Source organism: Buteo buteo, chromosome 5 (assembly GCF_964188355.1).
Source record: "Buteo buteo chromosome 5, bButBut1.hap1.1, whole genome shotgun sequence".
Lineage (NCBI taxonomy): Eukaryota > Metazoa > Chordata > Aves > Accipitriformes > Accipitridae > Buteo > Buteo buteo.
The window spans coordinates 52,461,586-52,475,706 of record NC_134175.1 but is presented as its reverse complement, the minus strand read 5'-3'; the positions used below and the strand labels follow the sequence as shown (position 1 = coordinate 52,475,706).

The 14,121-nt window shown below is 40.5% G+C and overlaps 1 protein-coding gene across 4 annotated transcripts in view; it reads left to right on the top strand.

Moving 5' to 3' along the window:
* CACNB4 (calcium voltage-gated channel auxiliary subunit beta 4) overlaps nt 1-14,121 on the top strand; it is a 65,239-nt gene that overhangs the window by 47,529 nt on the left and 3,589 nt on the right. The window contains exons 9-15 of one of the 4 annotated variants that reach the window (XR_012650546.1): nt 1,039-1,148; nt 2,773-2,924; nt 4,456-4,551; nt 10,006-10,191; nt 10,835-10,900; nt 11,131-11,145; nt 11,560-11,608. Coding sequence is in view for 1 of the 4 variants with exons in the window: in XM_075029070.1 (XP_074885171.1) it covers nt 1,039-1,148; nt 2,773-2,924; nt 4,456-4,551; nt 10,006-10,191 (544 nt within the window). In the remaining 3 variants the exon portion in view is untranslated. Of the gene's footprint in view, nt 1-1,038; nt 1,149-2,772; nt 2,925-4,455; nt 4,552-10,005; nt 10,192-10,834; nt 10,901-11,130; nt 11,146-11,559; nt 11,613-14,121 lie in introns of those variants that run through there. The other 3 variants (XR_012650547.1, XR_012650545.1, XM_075029070.1) reach the window with 3 other exon arrangements.

Sequence of the window (14,121 nt, the reverse complement as noted above, 5' to 3'; positions counted from 1 at the left end):
TCCCCGAGCCAGAGGTGCAGTCTGGAACATCGTGTTTTATCGTCACCTCTAGACCCATGATCCATTAATTTCTCCTTTTTTTTTTAACTAATTTATATTTTTGGTCTCTACTGTATCTTCTGGCAATAAATTTATTTAAGTATTATATAGAAAAATACTTGCACTTCTTTTTAACCCTCTGTCTGATAATTTCACTTGGAGCTGCATAAATCTTACATTCTGTGGAATAGCTGCTAGTCATTTCCAGCTTGCTTTCTTTTCATTATTCATGGCTCTTTGGCTCATCACAGTCCTCCTAAATGGATTTTAAGTGAAGTGATTCTGTGGTCTTTGTTTTACAACCTTTTGTCTCTTGTCAGCTTGCTGACAGATCAAGTAAAAAATGACCTACCTTAAGTTAAAGAGGGGACTCCAGCAGTACACATAGCTGTGGCTCAACTTAACTTTTCTCCTGTTCAACCATGGGCCGAATCATTTAGCCCATCTGCACAGCTCCCTGTCTGGAAAAGGAGAGTACACGTTGGAGGAGCAGTCTCCCAAAGCAAGAGGCTCTGTTCAGTGACCCACAGGCACTCAGACACGAGTGACACGGTCTGCTCGGATGTCCAGACGTCGCCTTTCCTTACCTCTCAGCAATGTCAGGTTTAATCAATGGTTTAACTATCTGGGAAGAGAAGTGCTGTTACTGTTATGACTCTGTTGTTCTGTATGCCCTAACTTGTAGTATTTATGGTACTGTGTAAATTCGTGTAGGAGATGGGTGAGCTGGGGAGGAGAAAAGTTAACTAATGCATTAAGTAGAACAGCAGAAACTATATGCCAGAGTCTACGATAGTGTAGGGAATAGAAAATACTTTACAGTTATGCAGCATTTCTCTTCAGTTGTTCTTTAATGATGACATAACTCAGCTATAAAACATGTCTGAGTGATATTTTATTGCCTTTGCACTTTGGAATGGAATGTAGCTGTAAATCATGTGCAGTGCACTGAAAATTTGACTACTGTGTTTTTGTTCTGTCCTGTGTTCTTACTCTTAGGATATCAATAACTAGAGTGACAGCTGACATTTCTCTTGCTAAGAGGTCTGTTCTAAATAATCCAAGCAAGAGGGCAATAATTGAGCGGTCAAATACAAGATCCAGTTTAGGTAAGACATTGACACAGATGTAATTCTGAACATGGTTACATACTGGAGGAAAGCAACAGGATTTCAGCCTTCAGGAGGTCATCAGTTCTGCAATTTTAAATGTGTCTACAGCATTTTAATGTATAATTGTGAATTTCACATATTCAAATGGGAGACAAATTTTTCCTGACTGAGGAAGGGCAAGAGAGCACAACGTACTGTGTTAGCCTCACGTTAAGCAATTACCTGGGCTAGAGCGCAAGCAGTAGTATTTGCAAAAGCTGCTATTTGCAAAAGCTGCGTTAGGGGCCTGCAGTCAGAATATGGGTTCAGTGCAGTTTCCTCCCAAGGTGAGTTGGCCTCACAGCTCCCTCTTCTCAGCCCTGTGCTTTTAATTCCATATCACAAAGTGCCAAAGAACTTTAACCTTGTCCAGCCGAGAAGGAGACATGTTGTTCCTGACCCTGGGACTGGTTTTGTATTTAATGTTGAACAGCTACAGCTTAATTTTGCTGTCTAGCCATGAGACTCTGGGTCTTCCTACCTTCTCCTCACAGCACCATGACTGCTGGGTTACACTGGCCTGATGAATTTTTATATCTTTCACAAGGGTGGACATTTGTGTGTAGTATATGCAGACCAATAACCTGGTCTCTGCAACACCATCCTAGGTGGTAGGAGGAGTTGGTTTTCAATCTTCTCAGGAAGAAAAGGCTCTTAAACCCAATTCACTGACGTCTTGAGTGATTGTTTGAACTAGAGGTATAGGTCGTAGGACGCTTCACTTCTAGTTGGCATTCTAGTACAGGAGTAGGCACGCCAAAATTAAGTGCTGCAAAGGTGACTACTAAATCTTCCTGTGCCTGTGAACATGCGTTGCTCTGTGGAGCAGCTCTTAGGCAAATTAAATGCATGTGAGTTGCTGACATACAGCTCTTTTGTACTTTGGTGGTATAACTTAGAGGCTTCAATTTGTGCTGAGTTTATTGATTTAAAATCTGTCACATGCATGTGAATGATTAAGAAGGGTCAGAACAATGAATATCAGAAATGTAATTTACATGGACAGAAATCTCCTTTTTCTTCAGACATAAGTGCTTTAGTGTGAACATTGCCATTAGTGTCTTTTAAAATAATATGCTGTCAGTTATTTAACATAAATAATTTTTTGTGATTATAGAATTAGGGGCTCACAGTTCTGCTTTTCATACAGGCTCTTGTTTAAGTTAAATCAGAATTACAATCTGAGAACAAAAGAAGTTTTAGGAAATATCCATACATCACTTGCTGTCTAAAATAAAAAAATCTTATGACTCGTAAGCTGTGTAGCAGATTTGGAAAACATGCTTAAGTCTATTTTGTGTTAATAGAAACATGCATTTAATTGTACCCAATGTTTAAGTGCACTGATAGTATAAAGGACCATAGTACGTATGTATTTTCAGGCAACAGAATTGTCTCAAAGGTAATATTTATTTTAAAAACTGCCTTGAGTAGTAGGTTTTTTAATGGAAATTACATTAATTTACATATGGAGTTCATATACTGAATGTATACAGTCTGTGAAAATAAATGGGTGATGATATTTTTGTCTAAGTAATTTTGGGGGTGAATGGCTTTCACCTGTTTTGTTTTCCTTTACTAGCTGAAGTACAGAGTGAAATTGAAAGAATCTTTGAGCTGGCAAGGTCCTTACAACTGGTTGTCCTAGATGCAGACACTATCAATCACCCTGCACAACTTATCAAGACATCTTTAGCACCAATTATTGTCCATGTTAAAGTGTCTTCTCCAAAGGTAACGTATCTCACCCTTAAAATACATGCATTTGAGAGGGACTTGGAGGGCAGTGTGGGAGTGAGCAGTGTGGTATCTGCACCTGAAGATATTAGGAGTGAGATGAAGAGAAAAAAATTGAAGTTTTTAGATCAAGGGCTTGACAAGGGAATGTCTTATGCAATTTGTTTTTTTCTGCCCTAAACCTTAACCTGAGCTTTAGATGAGACACCCACAAATTCAGTAGACAAAAAAATTCCTGAGGAGCAAATTCTTTCCATAGCTCTTAGTTCCCCTTGGCAGTCCCTTTGCAGCCCCCCTGCCCCAACACAGCTTTAGTTGTGGATTGTCTCTCTGCAAGCCCTAACCTTAGGCTGAGCTTCAGAGAAGACACCCAGCCCTTTGCCCGCTTCCCAGGCAGTTAATGATGGTTGTCTGTTGATCTCAAACAAAGCCTGTCTGCTTTTATCTGTGGCTTCCACCTGGGACATGTTCATACACCATCCACAGCTGGGTCTGGACCAGTGTGGCCAGGCTGCTGGCCAGCTCCTGCCATGGAGTGTGGATGCGATTATTGCTCAGGAGTGCAGCACAGACCCCTCCGTGACCATGGCTGTTAGTGCAGAAGGGGGCCTGGAGTCACGACAGAGACTCTGGTTTTCATGGAATCAGCACAGCGATGGTGGGATGCTGCTCAACACCTGCTGGAGTGACCGCTGTGGCACATCAGAGATATCTGCAGAGAGCTATGTGTCAGTTCTTGGTGCAGGTGACCAGCAAGGGATGGGGGAGGTTCTGCTGGACCTGCTGCTATGGGGAAAAAGGAAGAACTGGATAGAGTTCTGAAGGTCCAGCTGGATGAGGACCCATGCAGTCTGATCCAGCTGGCCTTACTTGCTTTGAGTGAGGGGTTGGCATAGAGACCTCTGGAGGTCCTTCCAACTTAAAAAATACTGTTGTTCTATGATCCTTTAATTTTCTTTGAAACTTTACAGAGAAATAATTTAGGATTCCTAACTTTTCTGCCTCTTAAATTCTAGTAATGAACACAGTGGAAGGGGAAAAAAAAAGTAATATGAACTGTGTGTGTAAAATACCTTCTGTACCCAAAATGCACCTCAGAACAGGTTAAGTTACAGCGTTATTACCACACAACGTAATATGCTGCTACTGTTGTGTCGCAGTCAATCCAGCAATCCAGTATAATTCTGTGTGTGTGTATGTGTGTATATATATAAAATTTTCGTGGTCCTCTAGAACATTATATTTGTGAAAAATAACTTATTACTTCAAGCAGAATAAAGCAAAATCACCATTTGCACTGCATTTGAATTATTTGCAAGGGATCAAATGTGATGCAGAGGGAAATGTGCACAGCTTTCAGGGAGGCTATCAGAAACATTTGTGCTTATATTCAAGGAAAATATTTTATCCATTGTGTTAAATATAATGGAGAGCTTCTGAACTTGGTAATCCTCCAATGGGATGTCAGTCTGAGCTTTATGGAGATACACAGTTCTTAAACTCATATTTTCCTCTTTTCCTCTGTCAGGTTTTGCAGCGACTGATTAAATCGAGAGGAAAGTCACAAAGTAAACACTTGAATGTTCAGTTGGTGGCAGCTGATAAACTTGCACAATGCCCACCAGTAAGTACAGAAGAAAGGCTAAAGAACTTGTGATACGTGGAGCTTTAAAGATTTCTGCTGTGTTCGTCCTTGATTATAGCCGAGTTCATATGTTATCACTTTATGGCGATTCAGACAGCCCTGCAATTGCAACCCTCGATCAGCTTTTATTGCTAAGAAACAAGTTGTTTGATGGTTTCATCCTGATTCTCTCTCGTCCTGGGCTTATTATGATCTTTGGCAAGGTGACAGGTCAAAAAATACGTGTATGGTAAAACTGATCTACTAGCTCATTAGCAAATTACGTCACTTGTGGAGCAGTGCTATCTTAAGGTCCCCAAGGGCCAAAGTCTCAGAATCCTGGTTTGAGAAGAGGCTGCAGAGGACTTTCTGTCAGCTTCATAGTGAGTCCAGACACACCGTCTGTATGGTGTGAGTCATATGTCTGCATGCATGTGATCCCCGAGCCTCCTGACACAGCAGCGCCTGCAAGCCCTTCCAGTTACCTCATCGGGGCACAGTCACTGCTCACCGACCATTTTATCAAAGATGGTGATACTCACCTTGAATAACCTGCTGCTTAAGGAGCAGAGGTCCTGGATAGCTGATTAGGCAGGCAGGTGCTGTGCACAGGTGTATGTTCAGGCTGGATTCACACTGAAATGTTAGAAGGCAGAGGAAAAAAGGTAATAGGTTTGACTGAAATTTCTGTCCTCCTTATCTAAAAGCAGAATGGTTCAAGAATGCATCCAGAATGAGAGGTCTGATTCAAATTCCTTCTATGCCTGATACAGAGCAAGAATTTAAATAATGCAGAAAAGTGCTGGTAGTGGGGTGTGTGTGGGCGTGGGCGTGTATCTCGATTTCTCCAGTTACACTTTTTGCAGTGCCCACTATGCCCCAGGCAGCCTGCCGTTTCCCTGGTGGGTGTGGGTTTCACAGCCACCCTCCTGCTGTCCCTCTTGCCCCATCAGCACCACTTGCAGATGTCCAGCTGTCAAAAGTCATAGATGGTGACTGCATATACACCCAGCTGGTGGTGGTACGGTAAAGACCTGTAAGCTTCTGGTTACAGTAACTGTAGATCACTTTGCTCCCTGTCTCATCCTTGTTCTCCACTTCGAGCAGCACTGAAAGATGTTCAAGCCATCTCGAGTTCTTCTGGAGAGCTCAGCTGTATTATGTTTCATACATGTAATTTTCTACTGAATTGTTTTCTCTTAAAATGATGACGGAGAATTCCTGTGAGCCATTCAGGTGCCATCAACTAAAACAAAATTGTACACTTTTCGGTAGTACAAAATAATTTCTATAAGAGTATGTAGCTTCCTAACACTTAAGGAGTGTGAGCCAAGTTAAATGGAGTTGCACCTGCACCTGTTTGAATACGGCTTGTGGTATTTACACCAAGCTGTCACTGAGCTTACACACAGAACAATCCGCTGCACATTGTTCACAATTGAAAGGAGTATTTATTTTTCCACCTGCACAGAGAAGCCTGTGCATGTTTCACAGCCTTGTTTGCTCTTTATACAGCGATTTCCTCTTATTCCGCTCAGGTTTGCTCACATCAGTTGAAATGAGGCAAGTAGCTGTGTTGATTGAAATAAAGAGTGTGCAGCAGCAAGATGCACGTTGTAGCTTGTTCATTGCATCATGGCACTTAGATTGTCCATCCCCAGGATCCAGTAAACTCTTCCTTAACACCCAATCCTGTAATTGTATTTTGTTGCCTAAGGCAACAAAGCGAGACCCCATCTGGATAAGAAAAATATTTCCAAATTTCAGGGTATCCAGATTTCAAACATGTGACCGTACTTACTCAGAGGCTGCCTTCCGCTCTGACTTGCACAACAGCCTTCTGCAGAAACCGTCTGATCAGTTTTGCACTGCTTGATTTCAAGAAAGTTACTGCTCACTTAGAGCACCTGAAGGGAGATGACAGTCTTGGTTAAGTTTAAATTAAAGGACCAAGTTGATCCATTATTTAATTCAGTAAAAGTATACTGCTAAGACTGAAGACCCTGCTATCTTGTCTTCAGCACTGTGACCTGCTTCATCTGTTTTGCAGCTCAAATTCCTGCAAGAGGAGTATTTGTTTAAAGTGAAGGTACTTGAAAACCATAAAACCCTCACTTTTTTTCATTTGCTGAGAGCCAGCCTTAAGTAATCAGATGGTGCTGTATGTCTAGACATTTTAAAAATAGCTGTCTTTTTTGGCATATTTAAGTTCAGGAACTGCTTTCATTATTAATTCCTTGCTAATCTTTCACTGATGCTGCTCAAGCCAGTGCTAAGTGTGCCTATCATGCCATGACTCTGTTAAGCAGGAACATTATATGGCTTAAAGAAACATGAACTGTACTAACCGTACAGCTTTAAATACACTAGTCATATACAGTTCATTATGATTATTTTTTTTTTTAACTTTTTGATTCATGCCAATGCTAAGAGAGGGTACATATCCCTCTGGTCTATTTGATATAACCTAAAAAATACCAGAAATTATACTCTAGCGGAAGTAAAATGCATTGGTATTATTAAAAATAGCCAGTACACCAGATATATCTACAAGTTCAAATTCCTCCTCCTTCTCAGGTACACCTCCAGCCTTGCAGTTCTGTCTGGGGCATCTTTTCCCCCAGAGCCTGAGCTCACCTTCCCTGAGCTCAGAGAGTAAGATGCAATTTGGGGTTGCCCTTAGCTGTACTAACTCTGGGCTATGCCTGCGGCTCAGTCCCTCTCACACTCCCTCTCCCGAGCGAGCATTCCTGTGGGTGAGGAGGATGCCTCTGTAGTCGTGACCATTTTATTTTGTGTTGCTAACGTGGGGTAATGCACCTAGAGTATTTCACAGTGGTTATGCAGTAAACTAAAAGAAATAGCAGAGGACAGTGGCAACTAATTTTATCTTCTCTTCAGGAAAGACCACTGCTTTAGTGTATATCACTTAAGAAATACTAGTATATGGAAATGCTCATATGGTAACTATTGTACGCATGTTGTAAGAAAACATTGCGGTGAATAAAATTAATTGTAAGGAAAACGGGGAAAATTGCTTTACTCCATGACGCTTGCAAACGAGGATCCCCTTAAAAGATTCTTTCCTCCCAAATACACAGAAATAGAACGAACACACGTTAGCTATGAGCAGAACTGTTAAATGCAAGAAAAAAAACCTGAGTGCTTTCTATGTCATTCATTTTCCCTGTAAAACGCTGTAGAGCCCTGGAATCAGGATCCTGCCAGTTTTGCAGTTTTTCCAGGTGAACTTCAAATAACAGCCTGAGAGGCTCACCATTACCAGTCCTAGTGTTATTTTACAGTTAACTGTTAAAAAGGTGACAGTACTACTGCAGTTAAAAGTTCTTTCTCCCTAAATGCAATTTAATTGCGATCACTGTCAAAACACTACATGAAGCTACATACGGTCACAGAGCTGGGTGGTTTAGGTATGTTAGCTAGAGTATTAGCTGTGCATTTCTTAGAAGTGCATGAAGCTTTACTCCGTTAAGAAAGGAAGCTGTAGGCAGCAGTACTGGCATTTCCATCTCCAATGTCTTTGTCTTACCTCCACCTTGCAGCACGATCAGTTAAGCCAATACAGCATTTTCTAAGCTCCCTAAATCAACTGATCCAGGTTAAAAAGAAACTTGAGAAACAGTTCCCTAGTTTAGCAGGAGGAGGTTGGAGGGTGTTGGAAGAGTATTCATTGACCTGCTTGCTGCTAAAACCGCATGCAGCTGAAAATATGCCTTGAGACAGAATTACCTTGCAACCTGCAAAGTTGAGTTTTGTACGGACAGCCAGAGCTGCCCTCAAATCAGTGGCCAGCTATGCAAAGAATGAGCAGCGCAGGAGAACTGCTTACTAGTCACAGACCAGAAAGTGACGATATTCACTTTTATTTATGAAAACACATATTATATTCCAAGTGTAGTATTTTAATTTCTTTTCCAAAGCAAAGTATGTGTAAGCAAACCACATTCTTTTATTTCCTAACTTAACTACGTTTGAATTACTTCTTCCACAAATGATGATGTGAGTGATATAATGGAATATGTATTCTATCAACATGTGTTCAAATAGCAAAGGAGGGTCTAAAGGGTATAGATAAACAGAGGAGCAAAATGAGCAGCAATAAAGACTGAATTTGACCAAACGATGTAGTGTTAGGAGGACTCTTATAAGAAGAAAACTTCATACTTGCTGGCAGAGGAGGAAACATTTCTCTACTGTGCTGGTAAGAGAGAATAAATTAAAAACTAAATAAAATGGCTTTAGTATTAAAGTAAGTTCCGGACCAGACTTTTGGGTGGAAGGTAGATGCATGACCAAGATTTATGATGAATTCATCATGCAGTTTTATATCTTATTCTATAGATGTCAGCTTTATGTATTTTGGATAGATCTGTAAATATGCATGGAGGAAAAGCAGCCTGTGGTTTGTGTCGGTTACTCTGTACACTTGCAACACCTGCACGTATTTTCATTTCCTGTGCTATTTTCACAATATTTTTTTTCCACTAAGGTGTGAGTTAAGATTAAAGATGAGGTGTGAAATTTCACTGCTGAAAATGTGTATATATTTCTCTTGAGGGACTCAGTTTATGGTGGCTTATTATCAGCTCTTTGTTATCAGCACTCATCATGCTGATAATCTGAAAACATTGTCTGCAGAGTGTCCCTTTGACTTCTTGGGTAGCACAGAAGCCACATGGCTTTGAATTCCTTTCCCGTTCACTGGTAAATAGCCTCTCTGTGGATTGCACGGTGAGCAGGTCTGAGGCAAGTACCAGGACCTGCACTAATGGTCAGGTACTGTCCCCTGGTAAACAGATTTTACAGGGAAAGAGGTCGTACCTGCATGGTCTTGCAGATTTGAGAACAGATAGGTAAGACTATCCAGATAGGCATAAATGAAGGTAGTTAAAAAACAGTGCATGGAGATAGTCTCTGCAGAATTCCCAGCTGTAAGTATCTGAATGGATGGATGTCCTGCAGTACCCTTGCTGAAGCAGAAATACTGCTGCTAACAGAAATGCACCCTGTGTTCACTGAAGTGGAAATGTTTTTAGGGGCATCGTCACTCTGGAAATGTGTTCACAATTAGGATGAGGGAAGTATGCATGAGGCCGTGGGTCCAAAACCAATGCAAAGCACCCCTGTGTTACTCTGACACCTAGCTTCAGTTCCTATCTTAGAGCAAAATAAATTCATTAAAGGAGTCTTGTACCTTTGAGCATGGTAGGGCTCACGCAGTATCTAGTGAACCTCGCTGAAAGGATACAGTGACTTCTGAGAGCTTTGGCTTTTGATCACCTTATAAGCCCACTTGTATAACTTTCTTTTGCAATCCCGTGCTCTGATTCTTATTTACTGAATTTTAAAGGATTAGCATGATGAGAATTGTTAAACAACTCTTTCTTTTCATCAATAACATTGTAACGAACCAAACTTTGTTGTTGTGATCAGGAAATGTTTGATGTAATTTTGGATGAAAATCAGCTTGAAGATGCTTGCGAACACTTGGCAGAATACCTTGAGGCATACTGGCGTGCTACTCACACCACCAGTAGCACACCCATGACTCCTCTCCTTGGACGAAATTTAGGATCCACTGCACTTTCACCATATCCTGCTGCAATCTCTGGATTACAGGTATGAAAATACATTTCAGCCCCAAACACCAGTGCAGATCAGGTGGGGTTTTTTAATCTATGGGAAAATAGTGTAATATGTCTTATATAGATAGCATAACTTATATTTGTTTCATTAGTTATTATTCACTGTTTGGCCACTGCCAGCAGTAAGAAGGCAAGCTAAGGCCCATAATCGGTGAAGAAGCAGTTAGTCAGCTGAGTGCTGAAGCACTGTGACTGCTCTGCTTGCTCTTTAACGGGAAGTAAAACGGCCATAAATTTTCTGGCAAGGAGTGAGTTCTTGAGGAAGAGTTAAATGACACTCTGTTAAGTGGTATTGTAGCCATATTAGAAAATGGCCTTTTTTGACCTGGAAAAAACATGACTGCAAATGAGACCCTGTAAGATTGAGAATACGCATGTACAGTGTGTCACAGCAGTTGAGCTAACAGCTGCTGTATTTAAGAATGCAGAACAGTGTCTGTAATGATCCCTTTTATTTCTACCCTCATATCTTCACAAAACATTCACTTTTGGGTGAAAAACTTCCATGCTTGTCTCTTGTATCAGCAAAATGCCTTCATCTTTTTGAGTTCTTTGAGTGTGAATAAAATACATTTTTTTTACCCATTCAAAAAAATACTGACCATTTTTTTCCACAGGGATAGCTCAAAAACGGCTGAACTTTGAAACTTCAAACGTGGCATGTAAATAGTCCTTAATGAGAAGTACGTGCTTTACTAAGTTTGAAAACAGAAAATGTTTTTTATTAATAGTTATGAATGCTTGAGAAGATCAGGATTGCAGCGAACTTCTAAGTCTGAAAGTTTCAGAAGGAGTTCTGTATGTGTGTGACTTTCTAGGAGTGTGCACTTTCTAATGTATGTCAAAAGTAGACTTGAGCAAATTACGTTTAATGAATAATTCACCTGACATGTAACCTCTGTTCTGCTTGTAGAGTATCTGGAAGCAGGTAACAATTTTTAAGGAAATGATGCATTGTTCAGTGTTTTCAATTAACATAAAGCTGTTTTTTCTGTGAGTGAATTGCACTTCACTGAAAGTGCATGATACTTGATATTCACATTTCTAATGCTGTGCTTGATTTTATTAGGATCAGTAAGCCACTGTTTCCTGACTGGCTGAATGCACAAGCACTGTTCTATTACTAATAACATGCACATGTAAACTGTTGTTTCCATTTTCACTTGCCTTAAAATTTCAGTTTTCCATCCCTTCATGACAATAAAATGCCATCTGCAGAACTTTCACCTCTTCAGTTTCATTTTGAAAACTGGGTGTATCCACAGAATTTTTTTCAGGCATTTATTTCTCTCTGATCAATGGACACCAGCAGTAACTGTGAAATGTTGCTCCATTTACTTAGGGAAAACTCACACTGAAGATGAAAATCACCCCTGTGCAGTGGGCTGGCTGAAGGTATGCATCACTTAATCCCCACTTCACCCTAATTGTGAAGGCTTAGGTGGGACTTGAATGGTGCTAGTTCTCTGCAGAGGGGTAAATTTCTCCCTGAGTGAATGATGCCCAACTAGAGACTGCAGGATTTGGCTTTCAGTGCCACTTAAGTGTTCAGGCCCGTTTAAAGAGTTCTGGTGTTTTACATGGTTATCTTGCAGTAAAGACTTCCATCATCTGAAGTGCTTATCCACCTAGAGGTTTTATACTAATTCAAGCCTTCGGAAGGATTTGAATCAGTTTTAACTGTAATGATGTGGTATGGTAATTACAAAGCACTCATGCAAATCCTAGGAATTAAACTAGCTTAGGTGCTTATGATACATTAAGAATTTATACTTCTTATGACCTTGTGACTCCTTCTCGCCTGATACCTTGGGGAACTGAATACCAAAAGCCCAGAGCCTCGTGTAACAGTCACACCTGAGAATGATACAGATTTGCTGGGACAATCTGTACATACTTCACCTAATTGGGACTTAGGAGTATTCCTTTTTTATTTGATTGTGGCCTGGACTTCAGTTTACTGAAGATCGAAACTACTGATTTAACTTAAGTCTTTGGGCTTCACAAAGGTCATCAGGGTGAAATTAAATGGCATAGATACAGAAGAGTCAGAGTAAAAGGGAGGGTACAGGCGACGGCATGCTCCAGCTGTATCCCATCACACCGTGTGTGGTACACCTGCCAAAGCTGGTGGTCATTTGATCCTTGGTCATGACCTTGCCAAAAAGGGGAAGATGTTGATGTTGAGCTCTGTGTTTGCAGTCCTCAATAGGAAGAGTAAATTTTGTCATTGCTGACTCCTATGGGCCAGTTGTTTGCCTTTGTAGCTAATCCCTGGGTAGCTCTAAACCTATACAGTTTGATCTAATTTCAGAGAATGGACTTAAATCCTATAGTTCAAGTTTTGGGGATATGTGTTTCTTAGGCTCCAGGGGATTTGCATTTTGAGTCTGTTACTGCAGAAAACATAATGCAGCTTATCATTCCATTTGCACTGCAGGATCAAAAGTTATTTGGGGCATACGACCAGCATATAACCACACCAGTTTTATCCCGTGCTTACACCTCTCAGGAGGTAAATAGCGGGATCAGAACGACTACACAATCGAGGCAGGGAAACAGGAAGGTTTCTAGAAAGGAGCAGGTTGCAGCCAGAGAGGTAAATTACTACAGGGAAGATAGAGGGTGTGAGCACAGAAAGTTAAAGTTGCAAGTGATTAGGTGATTATATATCAAAATTGCATGTCTAGGTCAAATAAATATGAGAAGTATAATTTGTGAAGAAAATAAGTGGACTTTGACATATAATCACTACTAAAACAGGATGCTATAAGGAAAACTTGGGTATAATGTGGTAGAAGTTGCTACCCAGTAGCTGAGTGTGTGAATCTGCAGAAGGGCACCTTTTCCACACCAGCTCGTTATGTGGAATCTCTCAGTGAGTAACCTTGGTAGCATCGATCCACACAAAGAGATACGACATCGTATCTGCTGTGCTGTAAATGTATACCCATCTGCACAGTTACTTCCCCTTGCAGACAAGCCTTTTGTTATAAATTATGCAGCTAAACAGTTGCCATACAGAGAGGGTGTAGCAATAGGAGGAAGGTTTTATAGCGCAGAGAGCATCGGCCAGAATTCAGAACTGAGGGGCGCAGACGATGCTGTCTGTGCGCAGGAACCTGAGGCCACGAGAGTGCAACTGTCGCGGCAGCATTCTCTTGGCAGTTACAGGATAAGAAGAATGACATTGGGTGTGTAATCTAGAGAAGGAAAAGTATTGACCGGGTTTGTTCTGAGAGTATGGATGGGTATACTTTTGAGAGGTTTAATGTGTGATGACAGCAAACAAATTTTTTTTAGGCTATTTCTTCATTGTGCCAGTTCACTGGCAAAAAATATGAACTAATTTTGTTCATGTGACAAATGTAGCACATTATCATTACAGGAACGTGAGGATAGCAAAGGCTAAACCTTTTAATTAATAAATTATCTTAGAAAAGGATTTTCTGTCAACATATTTAAAGTATTTATTATGTTTTAGTTGAAATAATTTGTTCATATCTAATAATTTTAGCCACCCCTTAGCTGCCTGGTTAGGAGTCCATCATTTGTTTGGTAATGTGAAGGTTTTTAAATAAGGCTCAGAGCTGCACCTTAAAAAAAAAAAAAAACAAAAAAAACCCAAACAAACAAAAAAAAAAATTCCAAGAAACATCTTCAGATGTTTTCTAAAACCACATAAATCAATGCTCAAAATTTTCCAAGCAGAATAGAAGCATGAATGTTACGTTCATGATCAGAGAAAAGTGATAAATGCTGAATACATCAGCTCACTTTTCATGCTAAATGGCCTGTGATATTTAACAAGGTGAATACCTTAAGGTACACATTGTAATACTGTGTATGGTCTGCTTTCAGCTCTAGGAACCAGACAATTCTTGTAACCCATTCCTGTAGCATA